General features: G+C 28.5%; 1 protein-coding gene across 1 annotated transcript in view; it reads right to left on the bottom strand.

Annotated features, from left to right (window-relative positions):
* Positions 1-2,958: 2,958 nt before the first annotated feature.
* Positions 2,959-25,794, bottom strand: part of LOC100214327 (methanethiol oxidase) — a 42,571-nt gene continuing 19,735 nt past the window's right edge. The window contains exons 5-11 of the mRNA XM_065807653.1: positions 20,346-20,466; positions 6,159-6,341; positions 5,864-6,045; positions 5,441-5,519; positions 5,240-5,361; positions 3,397-3,602; positions 2,959-3,210 (exon numbers count right to left, since the gene is read on the bottom strand). Coding sequence (XP_065663725.1) covers positions 3,048-3,210; positions 3,397-3,602; positions 5,240-5,361; positions 5,441-5,519; positions 5,864-6,045; positions 6,159-6,341; positions 20,346-20,466 — 1,056 coding nt within the window. The 3' untranslated portion in view covers positions 2,959-3,047. The remainder of the gene's footprint in view (positions 3,211-3,396; positions 3,603-5,239; positions 5,362-5,440; positions 5,520-5,863; positions 6,046-6,158; positions 6,342-20,345; positions 20,467-25,794) is intronic.

Genomic DNA, 25,794 nt, shown 5'->3' on the forward strand with positions numbered 1-25,794 from the left:
AAATAATCGACTAGCACTATCAAATATTTATAATCATTCACTTCTAAAAGTAAAGTTATTTCAACCCCAAACCTGTTTCATGTTAACTTTTGGAATTAGTATGCTTTGTAATAATGGTATAATAATAACTTGCTTTGTAATAATGGTTTAACTTGAATTTTCTTGATTTTTGCTTTTTAACAGATTCTAAAGTAATGTCATTTACCATTCCAAACCAAAAGTAATGTCATTTACCATTCCAAACCAAAATATTCTATTTTCAACTGATGTCATTACTATCATGCACAGACTTAATTATATGGTGTTGCTCTTCTTTACACCGAATAACTGTTTTCTGTTAAAAATAAAAAATATATTCATTTCTAATATTGAATTTTAAATAGGCTTTAATTTTTATATTATTTTTTGATAAAACTTATTTATAGGAAATAAATATTAAACTAGTATTACAAAACTATAAAAGAATTGGAAATTTGGAAACACAATCTAAATATGTATAACGTAATTTAGGACTATTTGTTCTAAAGGTATGTACACTATATATAAAATCTTACATACTTATAGAATATGTATTTGTAGATGTATAGAACATCTATTGTACTAATTAAGTAAATAGCGTAGTTACACCTGATGAACATAAAATGTCATTTTTAATGTTTATTTGGTTTATAATGCTTTTATCACAAAGCATCGTCATATGAGGAATAATATTTAATGAGTAGGTTTTCCATTTCCAACCTAACCGCTAACATTTATGTGCTTTGAGATAGTTACAAACTCGGAACTCCTGGATTATAACTACAATGTTCTAACTACTGTGCTACGGCTGCTAGTGGCTTCATTATCATGTAAAAGATGATACACGATTACATAAAAATGAGTGTACTTATCCCGAATCATTCTAGTATAAAATGCCATAATTGTATAAACTGCTTACCTAAACACTAGATTTACCCAGATCATATATCTCATTATCTTCAATTACAATGGCTTAGTTTTTCTCTATATGTTTGATTTATCACCTTTACTAATAGCTGTCTTTTTTACCAGGATAATTATTGGAAGCATTTAACTGAAATCATAGATTTCATTTATTTGCAGATTTACATATTTGTTCTCAAATAGTTTGATGCCCCTAATAAAGAAATTTTTCTAAAAATAGGCTTTTTAATATACAGTATCGGACAAAACGAGTGCAACCAAATAATGCTAATTTAGTTTCTTTATATAAAAGTGCTGCATTTTTTCAATTTAGAGAAATAACTATGTAACTGTTTAGAGACAAAGTTCTTCAAGTTTTATTCATCACAAAGTTCATTATTTGTACACGAAAATTAATAAATTAATCAAAAGTATTAAAAAAAGTTGATTTCCTTCTGGACAAAACAAGTGCAACTCAACAAAATGTTGACCAAGCTGTATTTCGCTATCAATATTTCGTGGCGAATCCTTTGTTGTCGATCACAGCCTTGCATCTTCGAGGCATAAATTCGATCAGGTGATCAATAAAACTTTGTGGAATCGCTGCCCAGGCCTTTTGAATTTGTTCAAACAGTTAATCCTTATTACGAACACCTTCACGATTAATTCTGCGGTTGACGATCTCCCACAGGTTCTCGATAGGGTTGAGATCCGGAGATTGAGGCGGCCAATCCATCACCGATAGGTGGTTGTCTTGAAACCACTGCTTGACTACTTTTGCAGTGTGTTTCGGATCGTTGTCTTGCTGAAAAACCCATTTTATTGGCATATTCCATTCAGCATGAGGTAACATAACATCTTTCAGGATATTTTTATACATGAAACGGTCCATTATTCCATCGTTTCAATGTATTGGACCTAGACCGTTTGCAGAAAAACACCCCCAGACCATTACATTGCCTCCACCATGCTTCACGGTCTTATGGCAGGATCTGACGATCATAGAATCCTCTCTAGAAGTGGTGGAACGCGGTCTTCCACCTTTGTTATCTGCTGCCAACTTCATTTTTCACGCGATATTTATCACAAATACTTTTTTGTGACATTCCACTTACGTAATCACCAATAATTTTCTTTCTTAGTTCCAATCCAAGACTGCCGGGAGCCATTTTTGCACTTGAAGTCATAAAAATAATAAAAATAAATAACCACGCTTCTCAAGGCTTACCGTGTTACATTTACTTTGTGATGATACAATAATGCTCTGTGGAACACAACGTCTTGGTTGGATATGGACTGTATTGATGTAATGAAACACTTGTTGTATTTCACTTCTTGTATTGATGTTCTTCGATAAAACACTTTGATAAAACTCACTTCGATAAACTGTCTTGATACTGACTGAATTACATGTCGATTTACATGTCTCTTATATAGTAAAATGAACCTGTGTGAACCTGTTCTGGAAGATTCTAGATGCTTCTTTTCGATGCTTCTGGAAACTTCTGGATACTTCCTTTAATTATTAAAAAACTTCCGTGACGTTGACACGGACCAGACTTAAGAAAATGAAACAAACCAAAAAAGTTGCACTTGTTTTGTCCGCTGAAAAATGGCACTTGTCAACGAAATTCTGCCTGTGTGCTGTCACCTGTCAGCTGATTGCTCAGGTCATGACATGCTATGACTCCAGACTCCTGAACTGTTTGCTGTAGTAGTATAGTTCGTTTCGTTTTTAAGACATGTAAAATTAGGAACACTTTTTAGCATTGTTCGATGTTGGTTGCAAATATTTTGTCAAATACTGCATATTAAAAAAACTGCAAATGAAAAGTTAATGTTTGGTGAATGATTAAGGACACAAGGTTCGGCCACCAAAATAAAAATTACAGTTCTTTCAGCGGGTAAATATTTCATGAATAAACAATAAAATGGTACAACCTAACAAAAATATCCGCAGACATAGGTCCGAACCAATTTATTTCAAGAACATTGTAACACTTAAGATAAACTAAGATAAACAAATTTATGCAAAACTTGAAGATAACAGTTTATACAAACTAAATTTGTAATACAAAGCATCACCGTTTTATAAATACAACGGTTAATATTAACACTTCACGAAGTTACAACCATATATCTGATGAACAATCACCACCCGGATAGCGAATTTCATGAGCAAGAACCGGTCCATCAGGCTCCAATCCACAGTCAATAAAAAAATTTTCATTTAATTTTAGGCCACCATTCAAAACATCTACATCAACTTGCAACACAAAACTTCCACTCCTGCAATTAACGAAATAAATATAAATAAAACTATCTTTTAGTTGAAAAAATTAATTAAATTAAAAAAAAAATATTTATTTAATACAAATTAAAAAAAAAAAAATTAATACATTACAAGTATAACTTAAATGATAACTTTTTAATAATTTCACATAATCATTTTGTTATAAAAAAAGTAAAACTAACATTATCATATTAGGGTAAAACTGTTTGTCCCAGACTGAAATCAGTGAGGTGGAAACATATAAACGTTTGCCATCTAAGCTCAACTGAATCATTTGAGGACCACCTTCAACTCTTCTTTTGTTAATAAAAATTGGTTCTGGTTGCTTAAAGTTCTCATCTAAAACTTTTACAGAAGAGTCTTTCGCTAAACTGCCATTAATAAATACCTAAAAACAATTAGATGCACATTAGCATTCCACAGTTAACATTCCACAGTTGCATATTCAACAGTTAGTTGCGCTTACGCTCAACTAACTGTTGAATGCGCAATTAATTAAATAATTTTACTTTTTTACTTAAGTTGCGTGTAACTGTTGAATGCTGTTTTACCGTGAAACTGTCGAAACTGTTTTGCCTAGTAACTGTCGAATGCCGAACAGCATTCAATAGTTACACGGCAAAATTTAAAAGCAGTTGCACATTAAACACAAAAATAATTTTTAACTTTTTATTTACCATCAAAATATCAAACTAATTCAAATGTAATTTAAATTGCTGTTTTTTTTAACCATAAAGTTAAAAATTACAAAATTAAATTTAACTTACAAAATTAAATTCGTTGTCACTCATATAATTTAAATTAGGTTTGTTGTAACTCAGGTAAATAAAATTAGGTTTATTGTCACTCATTTAATTAAAAGGTAGTCAATAAAGTGCCACCGTTGTAAAATCAAAAAATAAAACTAAAAACAAACGGCCACATAACAATTACTAAAATATTAAATATTAAACGACCAAACATAAATAATTTAAATAATAAAGACGGAGACAAATAACAAAGATAGTAAACTAAAATAAAAATAAAAAAGGAACAAGGAAGTTTTTTGTTATTATTGGAACAATAATAACAAAAAATAATAATAAAAAAGCAAGACTAACAAACAGAAGAATTAATCTGATGACATAAGAAAAAATAAATGTATGGGATAACATAATGTTTAATGAGATATGCTCAGAGACATTATTGAAAAGTAGCAAAAATGAGCAAAATTTATACAAACATACACAAACAGATTTAAAAAAGGGCCGGCGCGGGGAGGTGTCAAGTGGGGAAGCGCCGGTCCTAGGGATTTTGATGATCTAAAAGTCCTCTAATTCCCTAATTTGCCAATTGAATATAAAAAATGTTCCAACTTTCCGACTGTAGGTACACAAAGTCTAAATTTGCCAAATAATGGTATAAAAGTTCATTGAATAGGGGAGGGGAAGAAGGAAGGAACAGGGTGTCACACTACCCCCTCCCCCCTCACACACTCACTCCTTTCCGATTGGCTATGTTTTCATGCAATATTAAACCCTGTATCATACATAACATATATTAATTAAACAGCAGTTAACAGCAACACGTATAAAAAGCGAAATGTACAGAAAAATGTAAAAAAATAAAAATATTTAACATAATTCATCCACAAAAATACATGACATATAAGCAATACACAAATATACATGCCAATATAAACAATGTACTAAACTAATAAAAATTAAAAAATTATTCTTTTACATTTTTTTAAGAAAAATCTGTTGCTTTTTACAATTTTTCTTTTTGAACATTTCTTTTGAATTAAATATTTTTTTATGTCTTGTTTTGTTTTTTTCATCTTTCAATTTTTTGAATCTTTTAATTTAGTTTTTACTTCTGTTTTTTCTTTTCTTCATTTATTATATTTTTTTTTTTCCTTTTTTTTTTCGTTAAATGAACGCCTTGGCTATTTGCTATGACACTGCGATGTATCAAATGTCATTGCAATGTAGAAAATGTCATTTTAAAATTATACGAGCTATTATAATAGATATATTAACTTACCTGACCAACCAATTTAGGATTTCTTGAATCAGTAATGTCATACTGGCGAATGTCTCCCTGAAGCCAATTAGAGAAATACAGATATTTGTCATCAAGCGAAATTAAAATATCAGTTATAAGAGCTACAAAAAAAGAAAAAAATTTCTTGTAAAATTAACTGAAATTACATTTTTATTTATAAAAAGAACGAATAGAATTTACAAGGTACTTCAGGCAATGCCCAACCCTTAACTTTAACAGATGGAACATCTATAACTTTTTCTGCATCCCATTCATTTTCCTAAAAAGATCGTAAAAAAGATATTCAAAAATAATTAAAATCTTAGAAAGATAACTTTCTTATAACATGGTGAGTCATATTGAGTCATATTGCAGGTATTCATATAGATCGATGACTCTCTGGCCTAAGCGAATACCTTAAAGAAGCAACCAATTATTGCAACTATGCATACTGACTTGTGTTCAGCTGCGCCTCTGATTTAAGAGTTGTCCATCAGATAAGTTTCGATGTCAAACACTTATTTTGAGATGTTTGAGTAAGAAAAAATAATTGTATACAATAAGTCCCAGTTTTTCCTATCTACAAGTTTAAAATATGCTTTATTTAAAAACATTTTTTTTTACATCGTTTAAAAAAATTCTAAATATATTGCTGCTAAGTGCGCATCCCACAAAACCTTCTGACGAGTCTGGATTGTGCATAAAGCGTAACTCCAAAGGAATTTGGCCATCTGCACCTAAATCTATAGATTTGATATATTTGTGTTCTTTCCATTTCCAAAAGTGGAGAGAATGGCCATACTTTCCTAAATTATAAAAAGTATTGTTCTACTTTTAATAATAAAATATTTTTGCAATTACAAACAATAGAGAGCAAATAAAATTTTTTTTATCAAAATTTGTTAAAAATAAATAAAACCTTCAGCAACATGAGCAGGATTAAAACCAGCCATAAAACATTTTGGCGATCCCCATTCCGAACTGACCATAATATTATGCCGAGGTTGATACCAAAAATCATATCCAAATGGTACTTGATCACCCACTTTTTCCCAATTACCAACAACATTTAAAGTTTTACCATCAACCAAGGCAAAGCTTCCTAATGAATGATACAAAAGGGTTTTTTATTTGAATTTTTTTATTTATCTTCTCTTATAACAACTAGCTCATAAATGAAAATAATTTAATATAAATTTTATTGTGAACTTATTTATATGGCTTTATTGCTATAACTTTAAACTATAATAATAAACCCAATTCTAAAAAACAGTGTTTAACACTATTTTTTTATTTTTATCAAACTAGTATGTTTATGTATGCATATATATATATATATATATATATATATATATATATATATATATATATATATATATATATATATATATATATATATATATATATATATATATATATATATATATATATATATATATATATATATATATATATATATATATATATATATAGGCCCGTAGCAACCGGGTGGGTAGCAGGAACATTTGCCCCCCCCCCCCAATAAATTTTCAAATAAATTATTTTGAAGAAATTAAATGAAAAAATGACTAAAAAAAAGAAAAAGGTCCTTAAAATTATTTTGGGGTAGTCTTCCCCCCCAATATAATTTTTGTTCCTACGGCCCTGATATATTTACATAATACGAGTATTTAAATGTGAACAATTACCGCTCTTTTCATAATCAAGAAGTTTAGGAGGCAAACCGCGAACAATATCACCGTACATTGATCCAAATTTTATTTTCACTTGCAATATTCAGATTTAATATGAAACCCTATATAATGTTTATGTCCAATATTATTATACAGAACTTTTTTTTAAACGCAGAAATTTTACTTAAAAATTTACAATAATAATATTTCTGTAATTGTTTATACTTTAGTCACCTGTAGCTTGGGGCTTAGAAGTTTCAAAAAATTGGGTAACATTTTTAATTGAGCATCTAAAAGATGAAATCTTAAATTGTCACTATATAATTGTTTGGTATTGTTAGGAATTTAATGACATTTGTTGAATGCTCCAGCGAGTACTTTCTCAATATCTTTAAATACATTTAAAGCTTTCTGATGACACCGTCTTGATGTTTCTGAAAAATAGTTGTCTATGATAGTAAAAAATTGACTCCGCAAATATTCTTCCGGAGAAATCCATATATGTGGTGCTACACCGTCATCATATTTTGAAGGAGGTCTTTGTCTAATTGCATTACAAGGTAGCTCTGGATTTCCATCAAAATCTGGCTGAGTTGCATCAGATGTAACATATACAAAGTTAATTTAAAAGTTTTTTAACAACGAAGAGTTCCCAAATGTGTACTTAATGCTTCTATGTTGTTGCAGGCATATTGGGCATCAATATCTTTTGCTTGAAGAACTGTAGCCACATTTTCTACCAAAGAAAACACTAATTGTGGTACTTTTAACCCAAGAAACGTGTTGAGCTGCTTCATTTGATCAAATATACCTAGAATTTTTTTGACAGTCTCAATTTATTCTCCTTCAAGTACTATCCCTTATAGATTATCAAAAATTGCAGTGTAGTTCTCCTGAACAGATTCTATTGACTTAGCACGCGTTGTCTAATGCGGAGGACATAGTAGCTTTAGTTACTTTTTTGAGCCAATTTTTTCTTCAAGAAAATCACATCGAATGTTTTAAATTATGTGTCGTGTGCTAAATTTAGCGCATTTCTAACCATTAAACAGCTGCTACCTACTTCATGAAGTATCAGATTAAGACTGTGGCTTAAGCAGTGAATAGATAGGGCTTTAGGATTGTCATGCAATATTTTAGTTGCAAGAGCAGATATTTTACCTTGAAAAGCAGAAGCCTAATCATAAGTTTGTTCCCTAAGATTATTTAAATTGAAAATTACAACGAATTAAAATATCTTTTTAAGCTTTAGTTATGGGCTCTGCGCCAGTCTTTTCAAATTCATACATTCCTATAAAACTCTTTATGTACTTCATATTGATCTGACATCCATCTACTTGTTTAAGTTAACTGTTCTAATCCAGAAACGTCTCTAATTTCATCAACTAAAATAACATATATGAGAGCTCTTCGAATGAGATCAAGTATACGGTTTTAACTTTCAAGATATCTTTCTCTGGTAAACCCATTAACTATATCATGTGCAAAATACTTTGCTTCAAAAATCTATTTGCCTTGTACATGGCAGCAGACAGTGATAGCTTATTCTAGATATAGACAAACATAAGTTGTGTAGAGATTTTGTGTAGAGATTTCAATCTATAAATATAATATGCATACAGAGGGGTGTAGACGCTTGATTTCTACATTATCATTAATGAAATAAATATCAAGAACAGATTTGGTTTGGTTAATTAGCATAAGTTTAAATTTATTGATGATAAGTTACACGAGCCAAATTTGAACCCAATTGACAATACTATTAATGTTAGCTTGCAAACAAAGTTTGCTTTCTTAGGTGTTAAATAAGAACTTCTTTTCATCAACATAGATTATGCAAATGCTTTTGTTGCCAATGTGTTCTGGCAAATCGTTGATATAGATTACAAACAGTGTTGGACCGAAACCTGAGCTATGCGGAACTCCTCTAGTAACCTGTTCCTATTCTATTAAAACGTTGTATTAATTTTATATCAAATCTCATACGATTCAAACTTTTTAAGTAACTTTTTGTTGTGAACTTTGTTAAATGCCTAGGAAAAACCAAGAAAAAGAACATCAGAAGGAAGCTTACGAAATGCAGTGTAGGTTAAGAAATCTATATCTAAGTTTCAAGTAGATTTGTAACATTTGTAAGACTTTTTGATGATAAACCTTTTTTGACATGAAGAGAAGATTGTAATAAATGATACATATTATTCTCTTTGATCATACTTTTCATTATTTTAAAGTGCCTCAAAGTAATTTAGAACAGAATTATGATCGAATGAAATGTTAAAAAAAAGCAATTCAAGGTAAATTTTGATTTTGAGATTTAATCGTAAAGTCATATTAACGGGTGACAACTAAAAATCCGGAATGAGAAGAAATGTTAATTTTGATGAAATAATTTATTCATAACAATTTTATATGGTTGATATATTATATATATAATTGATGTATAATTATAATAATATAATTTAATAATATATATTGACATAATTGATGACAACTTAAAATATACAATAAAATTAATGGTTTTCCAAAAAGGGTCCTTTATCCGCTACTCTTAGCAACTTTGTTTTAATATTCGCGCAAGCTGTTTGTACACCGCTTGAGTTTTGAAATATTTCTAGCTTTCCAACCATCCTTGTACACTAAAGAACGTAGTTCTCCAAAAATATCTTCAATTGGTCTACATTGAGGAAGATTGGTGGGGTTAACATTCTTCGGTACAAAAAGAATGTTTTCGCTTTGGAGGAACTCAGTAACACTTTTCGCATAGTGTGACGATGCTTTATCGGCCAAAATATGTAATTATCATCTGAATGATATTTATTAATAAATGGGATTAAAATTTTAGTTAAGCATTGGTTTTTGTAAACTTCTTGGTTGACAGCTAGACCACATTCCTTAAAAATGGCTCTGAAATTCCTCTGTCGGAGACAACAATATATAACATTACTTTCTTCTCAAATTTGCTTCGCATTTTGAATTTAACATCAGGTGGTGTAACAGAAGATTTGTCTGTGTAATAAATTTTGTTACATGGCATTTGGGGCTTACTTTAAGTAAAATAACTTTCATCATCCAAAATAAAATTTTTGTCTCGCAAGATAAGGACAATCTTTTTTCTATTCCATATTTACAGGGCCGGTTTAACCACTAGGCGAGTTAGGCGGCCGCCTAGGGCGGCAAGTTTCCTAAGGCGGCACTAAAACAAGCTACATAAAAAATTAATTTATTAAAAACATTGCTAAAATCTTTTTTAAGTCTCTTTTAGATTAAATTTAGGAGATTTGAAAAAGTAAAACAAAATCGTCAAATAAAACAAAAGTTGAATCGCGTCAAATAAAACCTTAGAATAAACTTGATACTTCTGTTTTATTTGACGTGATTTTTTTTAAATACTTTTTATGCAGAATGAAATTTTGCAGTAATTAATACAGTGCAAAGTTTTCCTTACTCATTTATAGAAAATTTTAGCACGTTTAACTTTATTGTGAAAATTGTTTTTACTAGCGTGTTAATTCAGAAGTAGTAAAAATTTTAAATAAATATTCTATCAGGGTTATTATCTGTCAAATATGTCTGAGATATATTTTCTGCCAACATAAAATATGTCCCACATATTTTCTATCGATATATTTCGACATAATTTTATGTCTGAATTATTTTCTGCTGACATAAAATATGTCCCACATATTTTTTATCTGAAAAACATCTAGCAAATTTTCAGTCATTGAAAGAGTTCGAGCTGCGACTGTGTTACGATGAAACAGTTGATGCCGAACATTTGCACCTTGTTAAAAAAGAAGAACAGTATTGGCAGCAAACCTTGAAGCGGCGGATAACTTTAATTAGAGTTCTTGGTATAAAATCTTTCTTTTTGCGGAACACATGAGAAACTGAACACTGCTGATAACGGAAACTTTCTGAAATTTGTGGAATTTTTAACTTTATTTGACCCACTCGGACCCACGTATGACTCGGACCCACGTATGACTCAAACTATGATTAAGCAGTTTATTGCAAACGTTATTTCTAGTTTTAAGTTGATAGAAAAATTAAAAATTAATTTTTACTTTGCTATTTTTGACACAGCAATACAATTGGTTGAAGAAAGATTTACTCTTATGTAAACAATAAGTTCGCTGTTTGGTTTTCTATATGATGTTCGCAGTTTACAGAGTGTAACTAGCAAAGATATCATGGAACATTGCTTGAATCTTGAAAAAGCTTTGCAATATGGAGAAAAAAATAAGCTAACACAATTTGTTAGATTATTTTTTAATATATAATTTAGTAAATATTTACTCTCAAAACCCAAACTGATAAAAATATTTTTGAGAACGTCTATGCAGCAAGAAAGACTTGCTGGATTAGCTACTTTGTCAAGTGAACATGATATTCTAGAAACATTGAACCGACGAAACTTGTTTTTATATTTGCAAAAACAAAAGCGCAAAAAGTGAAGTTTTGAAGTTATTTATTAATATATTCAAAAGTTATACAAATATACGTTTATTTATGATTATGCAAATATTCATCTGAATGTAAATACAAATGTGAAAGTAAGGTAAAGGAGGGGGGTGGAGGGCACAGTGTGTCAGATTCGCCTAGGGCGCCATATACTCTGGCGCCGGCCCTGGGTGGGGATTCACAACTTTTGCGTAACTCTTGCGTAGCTGAGCAAAAGTTACGAAAAACTTACGCAAAATATTTTAAGCGTAACTGTTCGGTATTCACAACTTTTTCCCAGTATTTGCGTAAAGTTAAGGTTGCGCATGAGTTACACAAAACTTAGGCAAAAACTTATGCAAAAATTTACCCAAAATTTAAGGCAAATATTTTATAACTATTTGTATAAAGGAAGTAGTTAATATTACTAACTCTTTTTTTTTTTTTTTTTAAAAGTCAGGGCTTAAATTTACTTACCATTATTTTTTTGTTGTTGTTGCTATATTTAAAAATGTAGCAAAACCATATAGGGGCTATTCAAATAATACGTGACATTCTTAAATAGGGTGGAGGTGTTTGAAAGTGTAACCAAATATCACATGGGAGAGGGGATGGATAGCCACAGTGTGAAATGACAACATTTTTAAAATTTAAATTCTAATCACAGTGGAATAGTAAAGTCCAAATAGTAAGTCCAAACTCAAAGATATATTTGTTTAAAAATAATATCACGTCACAAATAGGGTGGGGAGAGATTGTTTAAAATGTTACATATAAAAAGAAGAGAGTCTAGCAAAAAAGTGTTTCGTATTATTTGAAAGCGAAATAGTGTTTTGCATTATTTGAATAGCCCCATGTATCATATAAACGTGCAATTACTTTTAAAAGTAATAGCATATATAGCATAAACATTCTTTTAATCTATTTTGAGTATCTATTAGCAGAATGATCAAAATAATTAATAATTGGATTTAAAATGGAACAAATAAGAGTCGGTTGGTTTTTTAAATGAGATATCGATTATTAACAAAATGCTACACATCTATTATTTTAAATATAAATATTACAAGCACTCATTAAGAAATAATTCGGGTATATTTATTCAAATCCAAATGGGTAATATAAATTGTATTATCCTGGGCATATATAAGATAATTATTCGGCTTCCTGTATAATGCCATCAGTGAATGCCCATTGGTTTTATTTAACACTAACTCTAAACCTGCCGCGAACCTTATTTGTAAACGTTACTGGCTAAATAAACTAGCAAAAATATACAGAAAACTAGCATTTAAAAGAACTTTTTTTTCTATTTCTAATATAAAAAGAAAAAAAAACAACAACATGAAATTAATATTTTGAGGCATTATTTTGGCGCCCATACCAGTCCTATAGTACCAAAAAAGGTCTGGGTTCACACCTGATCAGATCATACAACTTGTCTTGCATTGCTTCAGGAAGTTAAAACAAAATACTTTAGTTTAGTAAAAATGTCACGTTCATAAAAAAATAGAAGTGCTAAACTAAAGTGATTTTTTTTTAACTTCTTGTTTTCATTCTTACTTCTCATACCCTAGAGTTTAAGAAAAAGTCATGATAATCGTTAAATTTTATTTTCAGTGGTCTTGTTTTATCATATAATTGACTTGAATCAAAAACACTTTTACTTGCAATAGGGAATGACAGTTTCATTAAATGAAGAAATTCCTTTAATAAATTCAAGAAATACATTTGATTGCATTCTAGTATATTTGAAATTATTTATAAACAAAATTTCTATTGTCAGAAATATAAGGAACATTTTGAAAATATAAGCAAAAGTTCAACAACTTTTCCATAACATACTATGAAAAATACATTGTATTTTTCATAATATGTTATGGAAAATGTTTCAATTGTATTAATTAATAAAAGTTGAGTTTGAATTAAAACTCACTTGTTTTTTGTAAGTTTTTTTTCAGTGATATTTCAGATTGAGAATTTATGGTATCATCATTGCACGAATAAAAACATAATTTTTATATTTGATGGAAAGCGTAAAGTCAATTCTGTGAATCAGGTACGTGCAGTATAAAAAAGTTTGACTCTTTGACAGAGCAAGTATTGATTAAATCACAACAACAAGTATTGTAATAGGTTTTCAAGACACCAAATACAGTACAATCTAAAAGCTACAACCAGTGTGAACAATATGCTGTCATCTCAAGAGTTGTAATACTATTTTCAACAGCAACAGATAATAATTCTACTGAATTGTGAAAAGTGCTATCACTCCATTTGGACTAACTGGTGGATCAAGGAACTTTTTATGGAATTTCTGCTCTTTGCAATAACAAACTACAACAATAAGATTTCATATGGAAATACAAAAAAAAGATCTACCAAAACAATTTAAACTATTACAGAATATGTTTATTATTTACAAATAACAATATTATCTACCAAGAAATTGGGCTTTAAAAAACAATACACTTTATTTAAATAATTTAAATCATCAATAGATATTAATAAAATTGGAACATTTTCAATTTTTAATTCAATATGAAAATTTTAGCAGTTGTTTATTTATGCATTATTATAGTTTAAACCATGCCACGATCTTACCTAAGGGGGTCAAACAACCATAATTAACTTCATTTTTTCAAAGGTCTGTTCCCCCATTTTTGTTAGTAATGAAAGTGTAAGAAATTAATTATTACTTATTGTATGTTTCATAAAATTCTAAGCATTTTGAAATGGATATTAATAGCAGTGTGAGTAAATTTGAAGGTTCAATCACAAACTTATAAAGTTGATCATTTCGACAGCAACAACTCTCCTGCTCATCAAAATGATTCAAAACCTCAGAATGATAACTGTTCGAATGATTTTGAGCAAAACATAGTTAGATCTGATCCTCTTACTTGCGGTAATGAATCTACTATTGAGAGGGACTGTCTTTCAACCAATCCTGGAAAAGTGGGGCAGCATTAAAAAGATGACGTGAGTTTTTGGATAACCAGTGGTCCACAAGAGTGCCAAAATCATTCTGGACCGCTTGAGTGTTCTCATAGATTTTACAATACACAATCCAAGACACGGCATTCTTCAGAGAGCACATTTTATGAAAAAAAAACAAATAGCGAAAATATTTTTTTTGAGTTATTTTTTCGGCTCATTTATTCCCCCAACAACGGTTGTGTGTATTGTTTCCCATGAAAACTTTTTGTGTCACAAACTCACTAGCAATGGATTTAATGATTGAAAGAATATTTTTCAAATACATCAACATGAAAACGCAACGTATGCAGATAAAGGTAAAGGAAATCTATCTTACTTAACAAAAACAATATGCAAAGAAATGATTAAAATAATGGGAGAAAAACTGCGATCTCAAATTATACAAGAGATTTTAGTCGTTCGCTATTTTAGTGTTTCAGTCAACTCAACTTCAGACATTGCTCACATTGACCAACTGAGTATAGTCATACGATATGTTTTGCCTTAGTACGAAAAGCCAGTCGAACGATTTTTTACATTTTTAATTATGAAAAGTCACCTCGGTGCGGTAATTGTAGAACAGGTTTTAAAATTTTTATTCGAGACTTTTCATTTAGATTTTGAATATTGTAGAGGTCAGTCTTACTACAATGCCGCAAATATGTCGGGAGAATACAGAGGGATGAAAGCGATAACGTCTTATCTCAATGAGCATGCGGTATATATACCACATTCTTTGAACTTAGTTGGACAAACTTCTGTACAATGCTGCTTGTTTGCAGTTTATTTTTTTCTATCGGGCAACTATTGTATACGTATTTTTTAAATTTGACGTATCGCTGAGATGTCTTAAAACAACACATCGGGAACAAAAAAGTACTCAAATCATTATCAAAAACGCGTTGGGAGGCTCACTCAAATACCACCGAAGCAGTTTTCAATTCTTTTAAAGCAATTTTGACAGCATTGAATGAGATTGCTGAAGATCCCTCTCAAAAAAGTGAAACTAGGCACGAAAAAAATGTATTGCAAATAAAATGGGAACTTTTGAGTTTTTCTTTATGCTCGTATTGTGGAGCAATATTTTAATTAGTTTTTGATTGACAAGCAAAACTTTTCAGTCAGAACAAATTTATCTCAAAATTTGCGCTTTGGTGTTCTCATCGTTAGAAAGTATGTTAGATAAAATGAAAGACAATTTTGACGAATTTGAAAACAAAGCAAAATCAATCTTGCCAGGTATTGATTATGCAAATGTTACAACGCAGATTTGCCTAAAAAGAACAACTTCTAAAGAACTTCATGCCCTGTTACCTGCGCAAAATAATTTTTGTGTCAACAGGTTTATAGTAATTATTTATAGGTTTTACTCTAACAACTTAGAAGATTTATATACAGAATTGTGGCAATATCACAGCTACGTAAAATTAAAATTTGCATCAAAAACTCAGTCTTCTTATTCTGAACTTTACGAAACTTTAGTTCATGACAGCCTTGCATTTGTTTTTACCAGATTTATCACATAACTTTTTATACTTATGAAGAAAAGGCATATTGGTAAATATTTACATTAATGTATATACGTACTTTATTACTCAATAATTTTACAAAAATAACTTCTTTAATGCAAAAGTTTTCTTTAATCCAGCACTGCTTGCAATGGAAAAACTGGAAAACACTGTAGCTAATACAATTTAAAAAAAAAAAAGAACTATTGAGACTTTATTGTCGAGAAAGGACTCTAAATGATATTAAATTTTTTTTTGGTTGTTACGGTGTGCATTAAGGTGTCCCAAAAAAATTCCCATTCTCTAAGGTCCAAATTCTCATTAAACCTTTCTCATTAAGAAAAGAATTTTTTTTCAAAATGCTCTAGCTGTTCTCCCAAACAAGAGTTAAAGTTAAAGAGTTCATTTGAATTTCATTTGTAACTGGCTGTTTGAAAAGTTTGTTCTCGCAAACAAGAGTTAAAGTTAAAGAGTTCATTTGAATTTCATTTGTAACTGGCTGTTTGAAAAGTTTGTTCTCGCAAACAAGAGTTAAAGTTAAAGAGTTCATTTGAATTTCATTTGTAACTGGCTGTTTGAAAAGTTTGTTCTCGCAAACAAGAGTTAAAGTTAAAGAGTTCATTTGAATTTCATTTGTAACTGGCTGTTTGAAAAGTTTGTTCTCGCAAACAAGAGTTAAAGTTAAAGAGTTCATTTGAATTTCATTTGTAACTGGCTGTTTGAAAAGTTTGTTCTCGCAAACAAGAGTTAAAGTTAAAGAGTTCATTTGAATTTCATTTGTAACTGGCTGTTTGAAAAGTTTGTTCTCGCAAACAAGAGTTAAAGTTAAAGAGTTCATTTGAATTTCATTTGTAACTGGCTGTTTGAAAAGTTTGTTCTCGCAAACAAGAGTTAAAGTTAAAGAGTTCATTTGAATTTCATTTGTAACTGGCTGTTTGAAAAGTAAGAAACTTGTAGCAAAGTTTTTTGTTTTTCCTCAAAATATAGGCAAATAAACATGTTTTTAGTTGTGAAGCTGTTAAAATTAACATATTAAATCAACTTCTAACTAATAGTACCTTGTGTAACTGTTTTAATTTTAAACTAAGTAATTTTTAATTTAAATTATCTACTTAACTATCTGGTCACTAGCGCTTAATTAGCACAAAATAAGCATTGTTTATGACAACAAAATGCCTTAATTGACATGTTGTGTCTAAAGTAACTTGTTTAATATTCGGTTTTTTTTGTTAGTCAAAAGTAATTCAATATTTTTACGAAGTTTAACTTGTAATGGAAAAAAAAGAAAACGATATAGCTAATACAATCAACAAAAATATAATCAACAAATACAATCAACAAAAAAAAAATTCTGTTCACACTTAATAAGTAGCTCTAATTGATGTTTAAAAAAAAAAAATTATCAATTTTATTATGCAAAAATAAAAACCAAATACCAGAAAATATTATGAATAGGCATTTAAAAGATAAAAAAAAAAAAAAAGAGGAGTTGAAAGTGCAATAACAAAGAACGAGGGGAAATCATTAGTTGGTTGGCTTGTAAGTTGTTCAAAACATCCAATAAGTTGATTGAATTGATAAAAACTGTGGCTGAAATACTGATGCTAAAAAATGATAACTCGTTATCTAAATTCAAGGAATTTTTTAGAAGGGAACAACAATTAGCATTAAGAAAAACATATTCATTGAGTAGAGCAGCAGTTAATGTTGTAATAGATATTAACGAGTATCTTTTGAAAAAAATCTATGACTTTTTTAGAAATCAAGTATTTATAGAATCTCAACAAACCAACTGCTTTTATGAATCTTGACAAAACTAGCTTTGAACTAAATCCAAGACTTAAAAAGGTTTTGATAAAAAAAAGCAGTTCTATTATTTACTCCGTCGGTTCTGCAAGAGGAAATAAAATATTGCTGTTACCAGCTGTTTTTCTGCCAATTGATTAAAGTTTTGAACCTCAAACCATATTTCTAATTTCATTCAGTTGGATGTTGCTTATTTTTGCAGCAAAATTGTTGTTGTAACCGTAACACCAAATTTGTTATTTAACTCAAACACATAATGGATAGCAAACAATGAAGTGTTTCCTAAATTACTTGATGAAAATAAAAAAAGAATTAGTGAAAAAAATTTGAGCACTGGTGTTTTTTGTAAATATATTTATGATAACCAGAGCAATCATATAATCTACAATTTGTTTCAATGGTGAAAAGCAAAAGCAAATTTAGTTAATAAGCAAGCTTCTTTCTAGCTTAATTAGAAATTCTTGAAATGGTCTTTGCAAGAACACAACGCAGATTATCTTCTGAAACAAGTCTACTTTTGTAGACTTGTTGCAGAAGATTAGCTTCATTAGATTTGATTACCAACAAGCATGAAAATCCTGTTTCACAAAGGTATTTTGTTGGAAAAGGAAGAAGCAGGTGCAAAACGTTCTTAAACAGAACAGGATGAGACTGCAAACAATTATCAAAAATTTATTAAATGACATTGAAAAGAGTCCGTTAATGTTTTTTGGATCATTTCTTGCTGCATTCCTTGTAATTAGTTCAATAAACTCTTTTTGCGTTTTTTCGGGAATATCATCAACTCTGACGGTGAATGGAATTCTAACAAGTGCAAATAGTGTGTCAGGTAGATTTGGGGAATGTCTTAAAATCTCTTCTTCCAGAATTTTAGTGTTCTTTGACAAAAAGTATTGTCTTTTTTATTGTTTTAAATTCAATGTCAGTTTCCTCAAAGATTACAGATAAGTTTGACAGCATATACAAATTTTTTTCATCCAACATCGTTGGTTAAAGTTAAAATTTTAATTGAAATGCTCGGATCTTTTTTACAAACCCAGACATGTTGCATTTAGACTTTAAAACGATAAATTTAATTAGTTTCAGATTGCAAAAAAAAGTAAGCCTTATAGGCTCAACAATACTAAGAGATTTATTTTTTAAGGCCTAGGATTGAAAAAAAAGTAGATTTAAGGCCTAGGATTGGAAAAAAGTAGCATTGAAGATATGTCAATTCCATAAGTCTGCTATGACTAAATACTGCAGGTAATTTGCTTAATAACATGACATTTTAGAGCTCCCATAAATAAAGGGCATCTAGTTTCATATAAGGGTTTTAAAAATTGAATAATATTTTTTACCATACCATACAAATGTCGTTAGAGTGACTTGAGTTTTTTTTAGCAACCCTAAATATTTCATGCCAGTCTGAAGGTGTGCTAGCATGTTTCTTGCAATTAGTGAGATCCGTGTCGTTATCACACTCAAGGTAGGAATGACCTCTTTCAGGAATCGATGTCTTCATTGAATCTAATCTATTTATTTGATTAAATAAGTAAATGAGAAAACAAATCACTGCCTAATTTATGTTCTGAGATGCACATCATTCAAAAAATATATTATAAGTGTTTAATATCAGCAATTAAGTTATTTATTATAAAACGAAAAATAAAAGAGGTAACCTCATTAACGCTTTTCTTAGCAACAGTTTTATCATATGTATGGGAAAAAACTTCATCTTTTAAGAGCAAGTGAATACTTTTTTTACCTATAATACCTATAAATTCATAAAATGATCTCTATAAATAGTTCAATTGTAAATAATATATTGAAGCAACATTGAAACTTGAAATAATTTAATAAACGTGTTTAGACTTGGCCCTACTTATTTTAGAAATTATATTTAAACTTAAATATTGTACACTGTAGATCCACTTATAAAGGAAAGCTCCATTTTATAGTCTCCTTTCTTGTTACCAAAAATCAAAAGAAAAGCATTGAAGCACACTTGGACATGTCTTTGTCATTTAAAAACCTTTGTATTTGTAGCTGTTACTGTTTAATTATATAGAACATTTTTTTGTGGTCATCTTTTTGTGGTATTGCACACTGTTATAAGCCCAGCTAGAAAAAAGTCTTGCAAATCTTTAGTGGACATTGAATTAAACTTAGTCAAAATACATACAACATCGTTTCTGGAACAATATCAAAACATCTAATTTAATTTTTTAACTATTGTTTTCTTCTACGGTTTATTTTTAATATGAGCACATTCGTCAACATCGACATTTTTTTTATCATCATCATTTTTCTTCCCTAAATTTCTTAGATTATATTATAATTTTTTTCATTTAAAAGGTAATAAAAATTATTTTTAAGTATTAATAAAACTTTTTTGTTTTAATAGATTTTAAAATGAAAAAGATAAAAATTGTATATAATCAAACTAACTTGCGATAGAACACTCAGCGTACAATCAAGAGGTTAAATATTCAATTTCAGTTTACGCCTCTTTAAGTACTGCGGTCAACTTGTTTCTCTTCATGGAAGTTTGACAAGGTTTCATAGTTTAGAGTTAAGATAAAGTTTCAAATAAAAGTAAAATGTTTAATGAGTAGCTTCCTCAATGGTAATGGCCCTCTTTGGAAACTTAGCAGATGAATTTATTAAAAAAACAAATAAATAAAAAAATTTGAGATATCAGAATGACACAAAAATGACCTTGTGGGTTTCCATCTTTATCACCCATGCCGCTAATCATTATATTTCCATCTGCAAGACAATGTGTTGTATGTAAGAAGCATAATTTTGCCTTTTTTAACATTTCATCATTCTGAATAACCTAAATTTATAGAAAATATTAGAACTATTATTGTTAAAGAAATGGTCACATAAAGTAAACTCTGCAATTAAAACATAACTTCAATTTTTAAAGGAAATCTACATGGTTATTAGGGTGTGACACCCGCCCCCTATATTCTAAAAAAGATCTGTTCGTTTTATAAAAACTTTATATTGGTTCTCAAAAGCAACTTTGTTAAATTTTTTCAAAATTTTATTGGATTTAGGTGGAACACAAGACCCTTGAACACTTACAGGGCCCCTAATATTATATAAAAAAAGTTTTCGAAAAGGATGTCATGTTGGGTCTCAAAAAAAGCAAAATTAAATAAAAATTTTGAAAATAACAATCATTTTATAAAAAAAATTATATTTAAGATTGTTTTTGCAATAATTATCAAAAAAGTACAATTTTTTTATTTTTAGGTTAAAAAATGTCATTATTATTTTTAAAATTTTTGTATAAACTTTCTTCTTTTGATACCCAACATACCATACTTAAAATTTTCTTATTTTAATATATATTATATTAGGGACCTGGTAAGTATTAAAAGGTCTGGTGCTCCCCCTAAATCCAATAAAATTTTGAAAGAACTTAACAAAATTGTTTGTGAGAACCAATAGAAGGTTTTAAGAATATGAACAGATCTATTTTAGAATATAGGGGGCGGATGTCACACCCTAATGGTTACAGCAAGATTGTATAGCAAGGTAGCAAAAAAATATTCAAATTTTGCAATATTTTTCTAATGGTGACGTAACAGTTTATGTGCAAAAAATAATGTTAAATAAAAATACTTTAAAAATGCATGTTTAAATATGCATGTTTAGACGTTTTTAAAAAAGAAAGAATATAATTAGTTGAAGAAGCTAAAATATGGCAACTGTACTCCATACAATGATTAATGAAAAATTTATAGAAGTAGACAACAGAATTAAGAGAATGAAATCAGCAAGCGTGATAAATAGAGGTAACATTAACAGATTCTAAGTTGGAAATAGCTTGCATATAATTTTTCAATAAGATAATTTCGTGATTTCTATAAGAAATCAGTATTGAAAGATATCTCGTAAAAATGTTTATAAGAGAAAACATGTTAATAATGAAATATATATATATATAAAGACATATATATATATAAATATATATATGTATATATATATATATATATATATATATATATATATATATATATTATATATATATATATACATATATATATATATACATATGTATATATATAAATATAATTTATAATATATATATAAATATAATATATAGATATATATATATTTATATATATATATATATATATATATTATATATATATATATATATATATATATATATATATATATATATATATATATAAATATATATATATATATATATATATACATATATATATATATATATATATATATATATACATATATATATATATATATATATATATATATCATATATATATATATATATATATATATATATATATATATATATATATATATATATATATATATACATATATATATATATATATATATATATATATATATATATATATATATATATATATATATATATATATATATATATATATGTATATATATATATATATATAAAGATTACCGACTGTGTACCACTAGTCAGTGGTACACAGTCGGTAATCTTTCTTAACTTTTTAATCACTAGTCGTTGGTACACATGCGTACTGCATGCACACTAACAAAGTTCAGTGAATGATTATAGCATGTTATAAAATAAATTATGGGGTTGAATTCCAAGATTTATTTTTGAACCCTGCTTATATATCCAGTAATTGTAGCCGCTTTGTCGTATACTTGACCATAACAATCCGATTTCTAAATTAAAAGCAACAAGCTTGCTGACAATTTGAGAAGTGTCTTTTTTGATGTTTTTTCACTTAAAAAAATCAATGAACAACTCAAATACTGCCACTTCTTCATTTTTAAAATGCAAATATCTAATTAACTTATAACTTGAGACAGATGATTAGCGTGACATATATTGGGCCTGCTAGAACAATATTTTACTTTCCTAATGTCTCAGAATAGACATCATAACCTAATAACAACTAGAGTTGTGAACTCATTCTGTATTATAGGAGAGATATTAAACCATGTGGGATATTTTTTAGGTAAAACTTGTCTCGTTGATCTTGGCAAAATCATTACCTATCACTGCGTCATTGTTAGTTACCAAGAGCAAAGTTTCAAGAAAATTGCTGTTTAAAATTTTCTGAACTAAAAAAAAACATTTTTTTTTGTATAGCCTCTCAAAAGTAAACTTTGTTTTGCTGAAAATAATAAACAAATATCGAAATTAAAAATTTGTTTTAAAATGGCCTTCCATTTTTTGTTGTATTTATTTTGTTGCATTTATAAAGGTGCATCAATCATTGATTTATGAAGAAACATCATTAACAAATATTTTCACAGGGTTATTCAACAGATTTGATAAAAAGTTGTCTATTATCATGCTACTGAGTAGCATAACATTATAGTTATAGAATCGTAGGATTCTATCATTGAGGAACATGAGAATAGACAACTTTTTATCAAACCTGTTATATGTCATTTAAAAAATCCTTCCATGGTTCCAAAAGTGCTATTATTTACCTGAAAAAGTCAACAAGGAAAGCAATACATTAGTTAATTGTTATTTTTCTTTTACTTTTTTTATTAAAAATATAAAAAAAAGTTTAAGTTTCAAATGCAGTAGTAAAATAATGAATATCCTGTTTATTTTACAGAGATCATTTCTTCTTCAGGACAATAAAATGTTTAAAAAGTAATTACGTAATTAAAATTAGTAATTAAATTAGTAACTAAAATAAGTAATTAAAATCAGTAGTTAAAATAAGTAATTAAAGTTAGTAATTAAAGTTAGTAATTAAAATTAGTAGTTAAAATTAGTAATAAGTAAATAATTAAAATTAGTAGTTAAAATTAGTAGTTAAAATTAGTAATTAAGTAAATAAAAAAGCTTTATTTAGTTTAATAAGCCGGATGAATAAAAATGAGCAATTGCTTTTACTCAGTAATTGGTACTGTCGCTTAATTACTTACCGAAAGAATTAAAAAAAAAAAAAACCTATTATGAAAGTTAATTTAAAAACAATATGTATGAAAAGTTTGTTTTTCCGATAGAACATTTTTAAAATCATAACTTCGTTTATTTAGTTAACTTTTGTTAAAAAGTTAATTTTTTTTTTGGCAATTAAGTTCTCCAAGACTAAGTAAATAACATAAAACCTTTCAGCCTGTAAATTATAAGACTCTGGATAATTCCACAAATTACAAAAAATTTGCATCATTATGGAAAGTTTCAAGCCAAAAGTAATAACGGTTCAAAATTATCAAATATATTCAAGGTCGATATACCCAATTGGTTTGTGCAGCCCTTTTTCAGTAATTTACTGATCGGTCTGTAAATTATACAATAATTTCAAAATGATGTATTGTTTGAATTCCATGATTCCTTTATGCATACTTGCATTGTGTATTTGTAATACAACACTAAATTTTATTTTCCAAAACTAAGTAAATATGTAAAAAATCTTTTAAAATAGATGATTCTGGGCAATCACGACAGATTTAACATTAAAAGTTGTGGTATTTTATTTTCTCATAGTTGTTTAACCATTATGGAAAATCTCAAATGTCAAAAGAAACAATGGAAAAGTCAAATCTAACAATGTCTCAAAAGTTGTTCAAAAGTCAATATGACACCAAAACCTAGTAAATAATTAAAAACCCTCAGTCTTTAAAATAGATGATTCTGGACTATGCCAACAGATTTTATAAAAATTTTTTATAGAATTTTATATCCTTATAGTTGTTGGGTTACTATGGAAAATTTCAAGTCTAATTTAATAACAGTTCAAAAGTTATTCGAAAGTTAATATGACCCAAAAATACTCTCCTTGCCATCTCGGTTCCACAACACTGCAAATTTTTCATACTTAATTCCTATACCTTTTGATAAAAAATTATCAATTTTTGCATTACAAAAAATTCAATAAATTTGGATCTGCCTAACTTCTAAGGCTGATTGACCCTTCATTTTTTAAACCTTCTCAAGCTCTATTCAATGATATCAATTATATATAAATATCTGAACTAAAAAAAAACCCTGTGGAATGGCTAACTATTGAATATAATGCATTAAATAAAATAAGACAATTGGTTCCTTCTGCTTCATCTAATTGTAATCGACCAATAAATAAACGAAATTACAACATAATTTCTGATTTATTTTCTACAAAAACAGCCATTATACCCGCCTTTACTTGTAAAACTGTATCTGTGATTACAGCAGTTGATAACTTAAATAAATGCTAATTTGTTTAAAAAAAACTGTTTACAGTACTCTACTTTTAAAACTGAAATTTAAATTAATATTAGCAAAAACACTTCAGTAATGCATGATAAAGTTTTTTCTAATTTTTCATTTGGAATATTGGCAGGCAATCTTACTACTTTAGCATCAAAAAGTCAGTTTGCCTCAGATACTGAAAATAATATTCCATTAAATTAATACTGAAAATAATAATAGAAATAAAGAAGTTAAAAGTTGAAAGTATTAATCTACAAAATAAAATTGTAATGCAACCAGCCAAGCCTATATTTGTATTTAAGAAATTCCTTTCAAACAATAACATAAAGTTCTATACAAATCTTGGATCTTTAGAGTTGTTTAACAATTTGTATTACTTTATTAGCTCTTATGTGAAAAACGATATAATTCTGCTCCTGTTAAAAGAACTGTCATTGGAACACTAAAAAAATGAGACGTGCAAGAAAATTATGTTCACAAGATCAGTTTCTATTGACTTTAATGAAACTTCGATTAGGATTATTTAACAAAGATCTTGCTAGTTGTTTTAATATTTCTATTAGCACATGTTGCAAAATTTTGCATTCTTGGAAAAAAATATTAGCAAAGGTTTGTAGGCATCTATTACTTTTACCAGACCTTGGTACATTAAATACAACAAGCCCTTTACAATTTTAAATAAAAAATTTGGAAGCTAACATTGACTGTTTAGAAATTTTTATACAAACCCCAAGAAATTTGGAATTGCAACGTCTAACTTGCTCTGAGTATACACATCACAATATTTTAAAATTTTAATTAGGCGTTGCTCCTAATTCTTTTATTATTTATATATCAAAAGTTTATACTGGTCGCATTTCAGACAAAGCATGAACTATGGATTGTGATGTTTTTGATTTATTATCTCCTTTTTCTATAGTTATGGAAGACGAAGGGTTTAGTTTGCACGATAAATGGACTGCTCGA

The sequence above is a fragment of the Hydra vulgaris genome, chromosome 10 (genome assembly GCF_038396675.1).
Source record: "Hydra vulgaris chromosome 10, alternate assembly HydraT2T_AEP".
In the NCBI taxonomy this organism is placed as follows: Eukaryota; Metazoa; Cnidaria; class Hydrozoa; order Anthoathecata; family Hydridae; genus Hydra; species Hydra vulgaris.